This window comes from Rattus norvegicus, chromosome 5 (assembly GCF_021556685.1).
Source record: "Rattus norvegicus strain SHRSP/BbbUtx chromosome 5, alternate assembly SHRSP_T2T, whole genome shotgun sequence".
NCBI lineage: Eukaryota > Metazoa > Chordata > Mammalia > Rodentia > Muridae > Rattus > Rattus norvegicus.
This window is the reverse complement of record NC_141538.1, coordinates 156,361,237-156,376,825: the sequence shown is the minus strand read 5'-3', so window position 1 is coordinate 156,376,825 and position 15,589 is coordinate 156,361,237. Positions and strand designations below refer to the sequence as shown.

The following is a 15,589-nucleotide window of genomic DNA, read 5'->3' as shown; positions in this document are numbered from 1 at the left end:
ATACAAAGTGAGTTGTGCTGAAAAGTAAAACAGGGCTGTAACATAGCTCAGTAGAAAAAGTGTCCTAGTATTTAAAATTAAACCAAAATTTTTTTTTAAAAAAAGCAATTCAACATGGGAAGTGTATGTTAGGGATTTCCCAATATTATTTAACTATAAAATGTCCAGAAAGATGCAGGCAGTAACAGAAGGTAAACTGCATACATTTATGAAATTGCCTATAATCGATCCCTCAAGCGGTTGGAACACAGTGAGACAATGACTTAATCCATCACAGAAGGAATAAGGACCACAGGACAAAAGCAGGACTGATGGAGACTCTCAGGAACACCACTCTCCTACAGGAGACAGCAGCAACGCTGTTTCATTACTCTTCTTAAGACACTACTGCTTAATGCTCTAATTTCACAGCCTGTGAAGGAGATGAAAAGCGACATTTGAAACACCCTGGCCTGGTCTATTTCCAGCCTAGCACTTTTACATTCAAGGCTGCTTTATGAACTTTATTTTCTTCTGGTACAGAAAAAACTTTCACTGAGCCCAAAGTTCACATCCAAGGAGTCCCAGCTGGACCTGCTGACAGCACGTCCCTCCATGACGGTCCACAGCAATCATGTCTTGCAGAACCAGAAGACAGTGATTTGGTTTCTCAAGCGCTGCAGACAGAACTCTGTCCTTACAGGACAGGGTGTGAATACATCCATGTTCTCCTAAATGTGAGAGCCTCTGGTCTCACTAATTTTGCACAACTCCTTGCTATGATCATGGTGCATCCAGTCTACCTGCTAGTCTGGACACTGCTCAGTCATGGGGAGAGGAGACTCCTAAGTCCAGGGAGGAGGCCCGTCTTCAGGGTGCTGGTTGCAACTCCAACACCACTGGAGACGAATGTGAAGACGACAGACTTGTCTCACTGAGCTCTAATGACACGCTCTGCGGAGTCCCGTGCTCTGCGGAGTCCCATGTTTTGCAGATTCCCATTGGCTGTTGTGCTGGGGCAGTGAGGGCTTGGAGAGGACTCCATCTCTTTACTAGTTGTTAAATCCACCCTGGGTTAACCTATCTGCCCTTAACCCTTACTTTATGACAAGCTCCTGCCATCAGGATGTGGAGACATTTCGTTAAGACCACACAGGAACAGAGAAGGGACACAGGAAGTTGGGGACAGCTTACCTGCTTTAAATGGGAATGTGACCCCATCTCCAGAGCTATCGGTAGAGCCTGAATTAGCGTCTCCTCCTTCCCCCTCGGAAGCACTCTCAGCACCATTGCGCACAGGCTCTGCTTCTTCTCCGTTTTCTTCCTCAGCTTTCGCTCTTTTCAGGGTAGAGGGGTCTCTCTCAAACTGAAACCCTTGGCTCATCTTCTCTTGCTCAGGTTCAAGGACACTGTCAACTGAAAGCTCTTCTTCTGCTTTAGGCTAGAGGACAAGTAAAGATGGGATTCACACCACAATGTAAACCTGTACAGTGTACACAACAGACACAGGAAAGCACACCGCTCAGGAGGACAGTGTCTGCACTCAGCACAGGGCACGAGAGCAAGTTTGAAATCACCTTCCTGCCTGCCACATGGCACAGGCAGTTCAGCCAGTTACTGAAATTCGCTCACCTGTGACTTCTGGAATCTCAATGCAGCCAAGGTTAGCCTGAAAGAACTGCCCCGTCTTTCAGAGTTTCTTTGTGTGTAGTGTCGGCTGCCCACCGTGTAGACCAGGCTGGAACTCAAGGCTCCATCTGCCTCTATTCATTAGGACTAAAGGCATGAACTCCACACTCAGTTAAGAACTGCTATTTCTTGAAAGAAGATGGCCAAGGAGTAGTCTGCTCAGAAACCCAAGCAATCCTGCTCTTCTTGCCACGGCTGGTCATAGAGCGAGAGACACTAGAGGTCAGAGACTCCTGCAGGCCTCTAGCTTTGAAACCATTTTGGGGAATTAAAAAATTAAAAGTCTTAGGATGATAATCATGACATTCTACTTTACAAGGAGGCCCAGGTTAGTTAACAATCTATTAACTTGTCTGAACCCATGACCTTGTATGGAGAACACACACACATCATTTACAGAAAACTACTCACACCACTGTCTCTTGAGGGAGTCTAGTTTATAGGCCAAGAAACACGAATTCACCTCTTAGCTTATTTCAATCAAAAGTCTTGGTGTTGGCACCAACGAGTGGAACTAAACACATCAAATGCCTCCGTGTGCATCTGGGTTCTCTGTGAATGAAGTGTGTCTGGTGAAGGGGGCACTCTGAAGAGAAGTCTACCCAACCAGCCCCCGGAAGACACCGATGGGACCTGAGCATGTTCAGAGCAGATGAGCCTGTGTGCTGCTGTAATGGAACACTGCTATACACAGCCTTGGGCCAAAGCCTGTCCTGTACATGCGACTCTTTACCTTACAAGATTGTGACACAATTTTGTTAATCTCAAACATGTCTTCTTTAAGATGTAAGTATGGAAAAATACTAGTAATGTGTTCCTACAATACATAAGATAACAAGGAAAGACACAAAATTTAAAGTCTTATGAGTAGATGCAGATGATCCAAAACACCTACATCTATATGACCCTAGTGTGTGCATATGCGTACACACAAACACACATACATAAGCTAGCACACACACAAACACACATACCCAAGCTAGCACACACACAAACACATACACAAGCTATCAAAAAAGAAAAAAAGTTAACCGCTATAGGGCTAACAGTTGGAAGAACTTGTTCAAAGCATGCTTTGACGACATAGCAGACCTTGTGAAGCTTTGAGTTCAATCCCAAGCCCCATATCAAAGGAAGATGGAAAAAACCCTAATATTTAATAATACTACTAATAAAAAACCATCACTCATGCCAGTAATTCCAGCACTAGGGAGGAGGAGGGAGCAGAAGGGTAGAAGTTCAAGTCTGAGCTAGACAGATGGGTCACAGGGAAACTGCTTCTATACAAGCTTAAGGGCCAGTGCTCGGATCCTTGGCAGCAGAGAAAAAGCTGACACAGCAGACAGGGAGGAGTTCAGGAAGCACAGGTGCCTACTGCAAAACCTGATTGGACTTTGATCCCTCGACGACAAGGTAGAAGAAAAAAGAACCACATCCTACAGGATAGCTTCGTATGTGCATACAAAGCGCGCGCGCGCGCGCACACACACACACACACACACACACACACACTTCAAGGTTATCCTAGGCTACATAGCAAATTTCCTAAAATCAGTAGCAGATAACCACGCATAGCTACTTGAGGACTAGCCTGAGATACATGAGACAGGCTCTCAAATTAAAAAAAAAAAAAAAGCAAGCAACATAATCCTTCAAGTGCAGACATCAAATTCCAAGAAAATAGCCAAGAACTATATATAGATATTAAAGCGAAGTAGGCCACTTTCAACTTTGGAAAAAAGAAGACTGGGTACAGCTGACGAGGGCAGGCCTCAGTCTCCTGCACCCAGCACTCCAGGATGCTCTGGTAAACTGACAAGGATGGAGGTTTGGTGTTCTGTTCAGTGCGGATGATGGAGGAGAGTTGTTCTAGACTTCAATCTCCATGGCCACAGAGTTCAGCAGGCAGGACTAAGGACACCCAGAAAAGCAAAAGCCCCTGCAACACCAGAGAGCTAAACACATCACAGTTCTTCAAATTCTCACTTCAGAACTTGCAAAATGTGTCAGTAAAAGCCATTTCCTAAAACCAGAATCAGGGAAACAACAGGGAAGGAAAGGAAAGGTGACACTTAGAAATTCGACTGCAACCAAAAAAGAAACACAAGGCGGCCTGTGGGGAAGAGTAGCCACAATGCAGCTGCACAATCACTGAGGAGAGACACAGAATGCCACAGGGCTCGACCCAATAGAAACTCAACAAAGTGAGTTCACCAAGTCAATGAACAGTGTTAACTGTTTATTCCAAAATCTGATGGAGCAGGGCTGAAGTGACACAGCTTTAATCCGATCTCTGTGCACTCAAAGCCATACAAAGTCTACACGGAGAATTCTAGGGCAGCCAGGATTACAAAGTGAAGCCTTCTCTAAGAAATGGGGAGAAAAAAAAATAAACCAGACAAAAGAATAACACTATGGGCTGGGCAGAGGTGGTGCACCCTCTTAATCCTACTACTTAGGCAAAGGCAAGAAGATCTCTATGAGTTCGAGGCCAACCTGGTTTACAGAGTGAGTTCTAGTGGGTGGAGGGTGGGGTAGAAGGGAGGAACCACCTTTATTAAGGCCATCTGCAGGGCAGATGAGTCAGCAATGAACAACTTGGGCTGCTCCTCCAGAGGACCAGATTCAATTCCCAGCACCCTCAGGGTGGCTCACAGATGTCTGCAACTTCAGTTGTACAGGTTCTAGTACCCTCACAGACACGCATGGAGGCAGAACACCAATGGACATAAAATAAAAGAATCATATAAAAAATTTAAGAAGAATGCCATTATAACAATGTCACTAATATTCACAACACTACTATTAATACTGCCCACCAATCACAGAAAAGTCAGAATGAAGTAGGTGTCCACTTATAGATGGAAAGGACTGAGCTCACGCGCTCTCGTCTCTCTCCCTCCCTCTCTGGTTTTTCAAGACAGGGATTCTCTGTGTAGCTCTGGCTGTCCTGGAACTAGCTCTGTAGATCAGGCTGGCTCAAACACAGAGTCGCACCAGCCCAGCCTCTGCCTTCTGAGTGTTGGGATTAAAGGAACACACCACTAGAAATGGGCCCAAATTACATTATTTTTAAAGGCTGAGAAAATAAAGTAAGAAAGGGTGGGACCAATAATTGAAATTAAGGCAAAAGTATCTAGTATTCAATAAACTGTGCAAATTATCATTACTGTAGGAAAGGCACAGGACTATGAATTATGAATTAAGACTATATAAAAAAGAATTTTAAATATTATAAAAATATATCATTTGTGTATATGTGTGCATACGTGCATGCAGGAGGGCATTTTCATGAGTGCAGTGCCCATAGAGGCCAGAAGAAGCCATCAGATCCTATAGAACTAAATTTATAAGTGGTTACGAACCACCCATTATGGGTGCTAGGGGCCTCAGGTAGGTGTTGTGGAAGAGCAGCCCATTCCCTGACCCATGTAGTCCCTCCCTAGCCTCATTACATCAGGTTTTATACAATGTGTGGTAAGAAAGGAAGTGGTTACTTCAGTGTCACTACACTAAAACAGGTTTACAACAAATTCTGGCCCACAGCCTAGTTCTGGTTTATCAACTGCTTTCGTAAGTTATACAAGTTAAGGATAATTTTTATCCTTGCAATAATTGAAAAACCAAAAGGTCTTTTTATATACAAATTCCAATTTTAGTGCCCACCAATAAGGCTAGTGGAATACAGCACAGTTCACCCACTCACAGCCTGTGCGCTATGGCAGGTAGGCCTGAAGAGCTGTGAGTGTTACCACTGACCAAGAATGAACTATCCCAACAGGAAATGAACAGGTCTGGGGACCTCCACACTAAAGAAAGGCACAGGAATGATGGGTGGCCCACCAGTCAGTATTCAGTAACTCTTAGGAATGGGGTGAGAGCACAAAGGACAGAAAGGAAACTAAAGTGAATGAACCAAACCCAGCCGAGTCTCAGGAGGAATCATACCCGGCCTGTGTGCGACTCCCCCGCCTCCAGGAAGTATCTTATTCTCTGCAGGAACATCATTTTCCTGTCAAGCTTCAAGGTAGGCACCAACTACTTGCACCTCTCAAACTCAGTGCTAAATCTTATCCCTGAGAAGCACAATGAAGTCACACTGACACACCTCTTTAGCGGTTGCTAGGCAACTCACTGTGACATCAACAGAGCATCATGGAAGAAAAATAACGTGACAGAGGAAGCAACAAAGGATACTGTTGGCTGTGTGAACAAGCTTTTATTAGCTTTTATTAGCTGATCAGAAAATTATTTAACAGCTGCCATAGGCAGCAAGTGGCTCAATAGATAATGTTTACCTTGAAAGGCTGATGGGGTGAGCTGCGTCCCCAGAGCCATGGTGTAAGTGCAGGCACACAAACACAAATAAATAAAAGTCACCTCAGTGGACAGAGGCTGAGAATTTCTCTTCCCAGTTCAGGCCCACCCTGTAAACAACCCCTTTCCTTTACCAATTAAATAAGAAGAGCATGCCCAAGACAGTCTCTCCATTTTGATGTTGTCAAACCATTGAACTGTCTCTTCAGTAACACGTAGGGAAGTGGGAGCTGAAGGGGCTAGGTGTAGACAGTTGGTAAAGTGCATGACTAAATGCAGGCTGTAAAGAACTACTTGACTCCAGGTCCCCAGGGAAGGAAGGAGCCAGGCATTTCCCTAGAGTTCACCAACCAGTCCACCAGCTTATCTCAAGGGTTAGTAACGATGGTCTCAAAATTATGGTTGACAATGACAGAAGTCATACAACATTGACCTCCAGACTATGCACACCCAATGTATAGGCATGTATCTGGATACACACATCTACACTAATAGAGAAATATACATAACAGATAAAACAAAAAATAAAAACACACACACACACACACACACACACACGCACACACACACACACTAGGGAGCATTAACTCTACATTGATTATTTAGAAGAGGTAATTCTGAAAGAGGACATCAGTTATTCAGGGAAATCAAACATCAAACAAACAAATCCCATAGACATATTTTGTGCCTGACAGACCAAGATTGTTATCTTAAGGAAGGTGCCTCAGGAAGGGCTGTCACTCACCTCTGCCTCTGCTTCTAACACTTCATCTGGGGTTCGGGTCCGCTCTTTTGTTTTCTTCCACGTCTTTGGCGCAGTGGTAGCTGTTTGCACTGAAATACAAGACCAGTCCTGTTAGTTACCTCTGCAGTCAGTCCTGCTGGGGAGTACTAGGTCTCAAACATCTTTGCATGCTAGCACAGAAATCCACCTGCGGCCAGGAGCCGAATGAAAGCCATGTGAATGCTTACACTCAGCAGTCCAGCTACTGCCAGGAAGGTAAGTGTGCTAGACACAAACTCAGTTGTGCGCCGGCAGCCTGGATACCCCAGTATGGCACAAGGCTGGCATGGGATTCAAAGGAGACACGGCATCCCTCATCTAAACATCCGGAATCTAAAGTTTTGTTTGGCTTGTGACTTTTGAAGTAAGATCTCAATATGAAGTACTGACCTGCCTGGAACTAACTCTATGTAGACTAGGTGGGTCTCAAACTCAGAGACCCACCTGCCTCTGCCTCCCGAGCATGGGGACGCAGGGCTTATGGCACCACTGTCGGTCCCCAAATTCAGAGTTTAAAGCTCCTGTGACGACTGAGTCACATCTGCACATGCATTTCCAAACCTGACGCCTGAGGTTGGAAATGCTATAGTTCCCAGCACATCTGAGCAGGACAACACAGACTGGCAAAGAGCAAAGTCTAGCCCTGGGTCTGGTCCTACTGGGCAACTGTGTGATCTTAACCAAGGGACACTTCTTAATCCCCTGCTGAGGCCAACTATGAGGTTTAAGAACAAGGTTAGCTAAGAGAAGATTCTGTTTAGGATCAGATTCTAAAAGCTCTCTGTAAGGTTTTCTAGGGCAGGTGGTTATGACCAACACCCACCTTCATTTAAGATCAGTACCAGTAGGCAAGTTAATTTTTACCATATATTTCTATTGGATGAAAATTCTAAGGGGAAGATTGAGCTCAGAGGCTTTACTGTTGTTGTTGTTGTTGTTGTTGTTGTTGTTGTTGGTGTTGGTGGTGGTGGTGGTGGTGGTGGTGGTGGTGGTAGTGGTGATGCCAGGGACTAAAGCCAGAAATTCAGCCATAAAAGACTTAAAAACATCCAGACTTACAGATCTCCCAGAATTAGTCAATAAATGGAAATGAAATCTATGGATATCTATAATTTAACGGCCACAGGGTAAGCAGGAAACATAGAGGGACACTACATCACAGAGGGCAGCCCGTGGGCCATCAGATAGGACCCGTGTCTGGACAGATAGATGGGCGGGAGATCAAGGAAGGCCACTTAACAGAAACATAACCAGAGTATGCAAGTCCAGTGCAGAAGACTCTGTCAGCACACAAACTCTTTAGGGGACAGGAGAAGAAAGGGGCATTCAAACCTCTCAGAATGAATTCACCATCACAGAAATGCCATAAGCACCATAGCTATGTGATGCCTCATCATTTACCTTTATCCTTTTCCCTTCAGGGACCACAGTTGGCAAGAAAACGTTAGGCCAACCAGCTATTATTCTGTCTTTGGTCTACGGGAGGGAAAGCATTTCTTCAATGGAGGCGGGAGGTGGCTGAAAGAACTCACATCCCTGTAAGCGATACACCTCAGGATGGGACCTCTTCTACCCTGACTGATGGGTGGAGTAAATTTTGTATGAGCTGGGATGGGGGCAAAAAGGAGGCGAGAAGCAATCAGCTGTGATGGAAAAGTAGTTTGAAGAAGGAGACACAGACTGAGTCCAGGACAGGGTGAACTAGGGTGAAGGCGACTCTACAGTTAAACACTGTTGCAGGCTGTGGCCTGGTTGAGCCTCTGCAGCTCTGTAGAGAACTGATGCCCTGTGATTATTTATTCTCTGCAGCACTGCATCAGTGACTTACACCAGCAGCCTGAGAGGCATTGCTGACATTTCCAAGACAAAGTGGAACCCCTGTTCCACTCATCTTCTGAGATCACCGAGTAGGCAACAGAGAGTCGGCGTTCCTAATCCCAGGGGCAAAGAGGTCCCCAACAGCTGCCTATACGAGACACTTCCACAGGTGTATGTAATCAATAACAGAAAACAGCAAACACAAGCCGCGCAACATCATTTTATGCCTCTGTAAATTGTGACGTGGTCAAAGGAAAACCACTCTCTCCTCACCAGAGCTCTTTTCTTGAAGATGCATTCATGGACATACAGGCAGAAAACTCAAGGGAACACAGGAATTGATCAAGGGATTCTCAGAAGCCTCTGTCTTCTCTGGAGGCTCTGAATAAGTCAGAGGCTGAATTAAAACAGGCACATTCCCACGTTTAACTCACATCCAGACACAGACTTCAGACTCTAAAATGGCGTCACACTCAACAGGTCAAAGGCGGTACAGTGCTCTCCGCTCCCTGGCACCTATGGACAGAGGGGGCGTGCTGTGCGCGGGTGCCTGGTGGTGGCTTTGGTTTATTTCTCCTCTTGGCTTGATTAGAGCCAGCTGCTACTGTTGCAGGAGTAACTGTCTTGGCCCAGTATAGTGGGGCAGCACCTCTAGTCCCAGCATTCTGAAGGGATATCTGTGAGTGTAAGGCCAGCCTGTCTCCATAGTGATTTCTAGGCCATCAACCCTATACTGTAGTAAAAATCTCAAAGACCAAAACAAAACAAAACTGAAAGAAAAGAAAAAAGTTAACTATTTTCATAAAACCTAGGGGATAACCATTGGGGTTAGAAACAAGGGCAAAAGCAAAAAATCCATGTATCTGCTGATTGTTACTAGACCTACGTATTACTCTTTCTCTGTTATTACCTTGAGACAAAGTCTGGTGCAGCTGAGCCAGCCTGGACCTCTCTGAACAGCTGAGGTAACTTTGATCTACCTGTCCTCCCCTTCACTGTTAATGACTTTTCCCAAAGCTGAGGCAGCTAAAATAGTAAGAAGAACGGTACAATGGTGACTCTCCTACAGATCCAGTCACCAGTAATTAAAAGCCTGGTATATCCTCATCCTAAGGAGCTAAGAGGTTGAAATCAAGTTTTGTTTTAAAATAGGAATATTAGCTTCAAAAAGGTGAATTGTGGCTTTCAGCTTTCAGAACAAGTCAGGCAGTTTTCATTTGACATGACCAAATCCGAGAACAAAATGATTTGAAGGAGGAGTTATTTTGGTTCATATTTAGTTTTTTTTTTTTTTTTAAATCTATTTTCACTTAAATGTATAAGTGTTTTGCCTGCGTGTATGCCTAGTTTCTGTGGAGGACTAAAGAGGGCACCAGAGCCCATGAAACTCAAGTTAAAAAAAAGACTGTTAGCCAGCATGTAGGTGCTGGTCTGGGCTTTATGGGAGAGAGGGTGGTGAGCAAGGGGCTCCTATTACACAGCACAGCCTCAAAAGTGCTCAGGTCGGTACTGGCTGCCTTCCCTCCCCACCCCCATCATGGCCCCCTGCTTACTGGCGAGTGCACACAGGGCAGATGCTGTCAGGGTTCCTCGAAGGAAATCCCACCAGCATGCCTTCCTAGTCTTTAGGCACTTCTCGGGCAAACAAAGCTCAGGATATCCAGCAACTCCAGCCCACTACCTGTCAACGGTACACAGATGCATCTTTAAAAAAAATTATTTACTTTATATATATATATATATATATATATATATATATATATGATTATAGTGTAGCTGTCTTCAGACACACCAGAAGAGGGCATCGGACTCCATCACAGATGGTTGTGAGCCAACATGTGGTTGCTGGGATTTGAACTCAGGACCTCTGGAAGAGCAGTCAGTGCTCTTAACCGCTGAGCCGTCTCTCCAGCCCCCCGATAGATACATCTTACAGCACCACATTCCACTTGCAGTGCTCCCAGTGCATGGGCATCTTACATGCAAAGGCCATGCAGTATCACCAAAGCAGCAACTGCTCCAGTGCTGCTCGGTTAAACTCAAAGTCTATTTGGACTCAATGTAAACTCTCAGCTGGGAATTCCCCGCCCCCCCACCCCACCCCGAACAGAAACAAGCTCCACCCTTCCGACCACAGAGGCATGCCAGACACCGTCAGGTAGCTCTCTACCTAGCACCCGAAGCAGACACTGGCATGGTGTGTGGGAAACACCAGGTAAGGCAGCAGTCAGAGCCATGGGGTACTAGACGTATTCAAACAACTTCAACCCTTACTGTCCTGAACTTGGTCAAGTGAGTCGGGCAAACCATTACATGCCCCATGGCCCCTTTCCTGTTGTCTCAGTATAAAGTATGTGGCTTCTTGCTCAGCTTCCTCCCGCTCCACTCTGAAACAGGCTCTCACTATGCAGCTTCAGTTGGCTTTGAACGAACTCTCTGTGTAGATCAGGCTGGCCCCAAGCTCTCAGAAACACACACCTGCTTCTGTATTCAAAGTATGGAGAAGCTGGCTCTGGCTGTCTGTGAGGATGCAGTCTCTGGGCTCCCTAGGTCCTGTGTCCTGCTTTGCCTTTGCTCTCCATTCTCACTCTAAACTTGTCCAAGGAAGGTCAGCTACGCTGCCTGGAAACTTCCTCTAGGAGACTGAACTACCATATAAGACAGCATCTCAGGGCTCGTGCAAAAGAGAAAAACCATTTCGAAGCAACACATTTCCTCCTTTCCCATCCTTCAGGAAAGCTCGGCGGCCAGCCTTCTCTGTGTGCACAGAGAATGTCTGTGCTCTGGCTCCCCACCATGATACTGAAGCATCAGCCCTCTCTGAGCATTGCCTGAAGCATTCTGCAGCTTTTCCAAACTTGTCCAAATTCTACTTCCAGATGTGCGGGAACCAATCAAGAGGATACTCCACCAACAACTTCACCTCACAGCACAACTTCCGAGTTCTTGGACTGTCTGTGACAAAAGTTCTAAGCAAGACAGCTTAAGTGCCAGTGTGTGGACTAGGGCAGATCAGAAGATGGCCACCAGGAGCACCTGAGACAGCTGGCTCTTCCCTTTGTCCCTGTTCACGGCCCCTGCTCTCCGAAGTCAGACAGGGCTCCCTTTGTTAGTGTCCCACAGTAGGAATCTGTTCACAGGTTCCAGCAGGGGGCCCCACCGACCTCCAAGGTGAATCTCACACAGCCAAGTGCACCATGAATCCTGACTCACATATCAGAAGGCACCGTAGACATGAGCCCTTGCAAGACAGGCCAAGGGGAGAGAGAAGAACATAAAGAACGGACAAAGCTAAAAGCCATCTTACCCTGAAATATCCACACATTTTGGCCAATTTTCATTTTGATGTTTAAAAATAAACTATGTACATATTTCATGTTTAAGTTACAGACTGGTTATTTTTACGTGGATTTTAAACAAGGAACTAATCATTGCAATAGTCTTTTTGTGGAAACTTTTACTAATCCAACTACTGAAATCCCTACATATTCACTTCACTAAATGTTGTCTACAGTTAATGTAAAGTTCATGTTAGCATGCTGCTGGTGCAGGAGTAATTTTTCAAAGTCATAGAGACATAACTGAACTTTAAAATTTAAAACATAAAACCACAATTGAAATGTAAAATATAATAAATAGTGAAAACCCATAAAAAAAGCTAATGGTACAAAACTGAGAAACTTGAGCCATTAAGAGCATTTAAGAAGCAGTACATAGCTCTGGTGAAGGCACTTGCCCCCAGCAAGATGAGCAGAAGGTTGCAAAAGATGAACACCAAGACTGTTATTTACTGAAGAACCCTGTACCTAGGTATGGTGTGGCCTGGCCCTTAGCGCACATCTTTAATCCCAAACAATGATGGAAAAGTTAGTTTGTAGAAGGAAGCAGCCATGTTTGAAAGTGATGTCTAATTGAGTGCCAAAATGACGAATCAGAGAATGATTTGACAGAATAGGATATGCCCAACTCTGAGAAGAGTGAGAGGAAACGGAAGCTACCTGAGGAGCAGTGCAGAAAGGAGGAAGGAGGCAGTTTTACAGGGACAGCTGTACAGAGATGAGTTGAAAAGAGAACACACTAGACACAGCTGAAGACAGAATGAACCAGAAAACAAGGAGCCAGAAGATTAGAACACACTGCCAAAGTCAGTGTGCGGTCACGCAGAGCAACTCAGTCAGAAGCAGGGGGGGGGGGGGGGGGGACGGGCAGGCCAGAGTGGATGAGTTAGTGTGGAAGGGAGTTTTGAGTCAGAACAGCTGAGCTGAACCAGCCAGCCAGAGTTCAGAAAGAACTAGAAGGGAGAGCTTATGCAGCAGGAAGTCAGAGGCTGAGAACACCCTAGGCCCAGGTTATTAGACTGAGGCAGTGAGCTTCAGAGAAGACAATTATATTAGGCAAATAAAAACTAAGTTTACGGGGCTGGGGATTTAGCTCAGTGGTAGAGCGCTTGCCTAGCAAGCTCAAGGCCCTGGGTTCGGTCCCCAGCTCCAAAAAAAAAAAAAAGAAAGAAAGAAAGAAAGAAAAAAGAAAAAAACTAAGTTTACATCAGATTTCAATTCTTAGGTCCCACAATGTAGAAGGAAAGAACAAATTCTCACAAACTATCCTCTGACAGCCACACACACAGCACTGCACACTCACACAAATAAATACAATGTAAAAAAGATAGGAACAGTGAGAGCAGAATAAAATGTCTGACTAGCCTACAGAAACTCCAGAGAATTATATGAAGTCAAACAGGTTTGCAATTTCACTTCCCTGACAAAGAGCACAGCAGGGGGTTTTCTGAGTCGCAGTCTGAGGCAGGTTCTAGGAACCTGAACCACCTCCATCTCAGCCAACCGGCCAACCGCTTACAGGCGATTAAGGTCTCGCATTTCCCTACGGAAGCCCTGCTGCCTCTCCGTCCCTGAGATGTGCATCTTTATCAGCACTGTAACTCTGCCTCCACAGCTCTGTCATCTCTCTTGTCACAATGGGGCTGTTCATCCAGGACCCTGGCTCTCTCTACTAACCACCTGCTTGTCATAAAGACCTGGATTCTACTTTTCATTTGAATGAAAGCAAGGAACAGCGGCTGAACTTCCCAGAATTTCAGATGACCTGGGTTGGTACAGGACACGACGGCTGAAGAAAGAAGAGATATAGTTGAGGGTATGGCACATGGAGGAGTAGAATTTCATGTTTAAGACCAGCGTGGACGCAGGGAGTTCTAAGCCATGGTGGACTACACAGAAAAGGCTTTACAACTACTAACGCTACTACTGCTGTCACCACCAACGGTAATTACAGCCAGCCAACTGCTACCGGCACAAAATGGAATAAGGAGCTCCAACTTCAAAGTGATTATCTCCTCATTCTGCAAGTGCAAGCGTGCGTGCTGGGGGGGGGAGGGGTGGTGGTGGTGGTGGCTCAGAGCACACCAGCCTGCTCTTGCTTTGCAGTTCCGGGATTGGAGTGGAAGCCAGGGCCAGCTCTTGGCATTCAATCACAGGCTGCCTGTGTGCTCGGTCCAGCGCTTAAAGTTTGTTGAGTGATAAAACTGTTTCTGCTGCTTTTCTGTATTTCTGGACTTTTTTTAGATTGTCAAGAGATTTTACTTTTTGGCTACAATCTGGTAATGAGAATTAGAGTTTGGCTTCCAGCCAAGAAAGCACCAATTACAAAAGGCTCCTTTTCTTCCTTTCCATTCACTGGGGACCCAGTGTGATTAATTCTCCAGTTTGAAAAGAGTGTGTACAGTGTCCAGAGCTCAGGACTCAAGTGACACAAAACTGAGTATATGCTTTACCGCTGCTGAGGTGGGACCAAGGGCATTGTCACAGGCTTATACATAAACAGAGTAGAATGTTCCAGCAACGGAATTCTCGGGGAGTTCCCCCCTAGACACCTGGGTTTCCCCTCCTCTTTCATCCAGGGTCTGTTCCTCACTTTTCTTCTTAGCTCCCTGCCCTGCAGTTGGCACTGCACCAGAATCCTCACATTCTTGAGCAGTGGACTCTATTTTGTCCTCACCCTTGAGTTTTGTGTTTTCATTTCAGAAATTCCCATGGGAATCTAGAAAAAAAAAGAGATGTCAATTTCTGTAGGAAACAAGGAAAAGCTGAGTGAGAGAGAATGACAGTGGAGCCTGCGGGGCGGCGGTGCACGTCTCTGATTCCAGTATGAGAGGGGCAGAGGCAGGCGGCTGGCGGTAAGTTCCAGGATGGCCTGGTCTACATAGCAAATCCCAGGACAGCCAAGGCTACATACAATGTAAGACCTTACCAACCAACCAACCGACCGACCAACCAACCAACCACACACACAGCGAAGCCAGAATCAGGTCAGAACGTGGGGCCGATGAGGTCGATACCCGAATGATGACTGGGAAAGACAGAGAAGCTACCAGGACTCGGCTGAAAGGGCGGACTTCTGCTCTCCTGAAAGCAGACAAGCAAACACACTGAATTTTCACTTCTTTCTTTACCATTATTGATCACAAGGTTATTGGAGCGATGGCATTCAGGTGAGCTCTATCGGTACTTTCAATAACAACCTTCACTTATTTCCCCATTTATAGTTTACTTCTAACTTTATCTTAATTTCCCCCATCCTTTGAGTTTAACTTACTTTGAGTAGTTTCTGAAGGTGGATGCTAGGCCAACGATATAAAGATAACTTTAACAATAGAGTCAATTAGTGGTTTACATTTCCACTTGAATATCACCTTTGCAGAATGCTATGCACAATTAATTCTCAACCAAAATGCTAATATTTTACCCCTACAACTTGAACCTTTGCATGACACAAGGCCCTTGCATATGTGGTAATGAATATGATGCCATGTAATCAAAAAGACCTGTTGGTGCGCGTGGCCCAGCGGTTAAGAGCCATGGCTGATCTTCAAGAGAACCTGGCAACTTTCAGTAACTCCATTTCCAGGGAATCAATCTCAATATCTGTCTCTGTCTCTGTCTCTGTCTCTGTCTCTGTCTCTGTCTCTCTCTCTCTCTCTCTCTC

At 45.5% G+C, this 15,589-nt stretch overlaps 1 protein-coding gene across 51 annotated transcripts in view; it reads right to left on the bottom strand.

Moving 5' to 3' along the window:
• Eif4g3 (eukaryotic translation initiation factor 4 gamma, 3) overlaps positions 1-15,589 on the bottom strand; it is a 220,356-nt gene that overhangs the window by 51,607 nt on the left and 153,160 nt on the right. For all 51 annotated transcript variants that reach the window (XM_087548436.1, XM_087548438.1, XM_087548440.1 and 48 more), the window contains 2 exon segments: positions 6,731-6,819; positions 1,174-1,420 (listed from right to left, as the gene is read on the bottom strand). In XM_087548436.1, coding sequence (XP_087404562.1) covers positions 1,174-1,420; positions 6,731-6,819 — 336 coding nt within the window.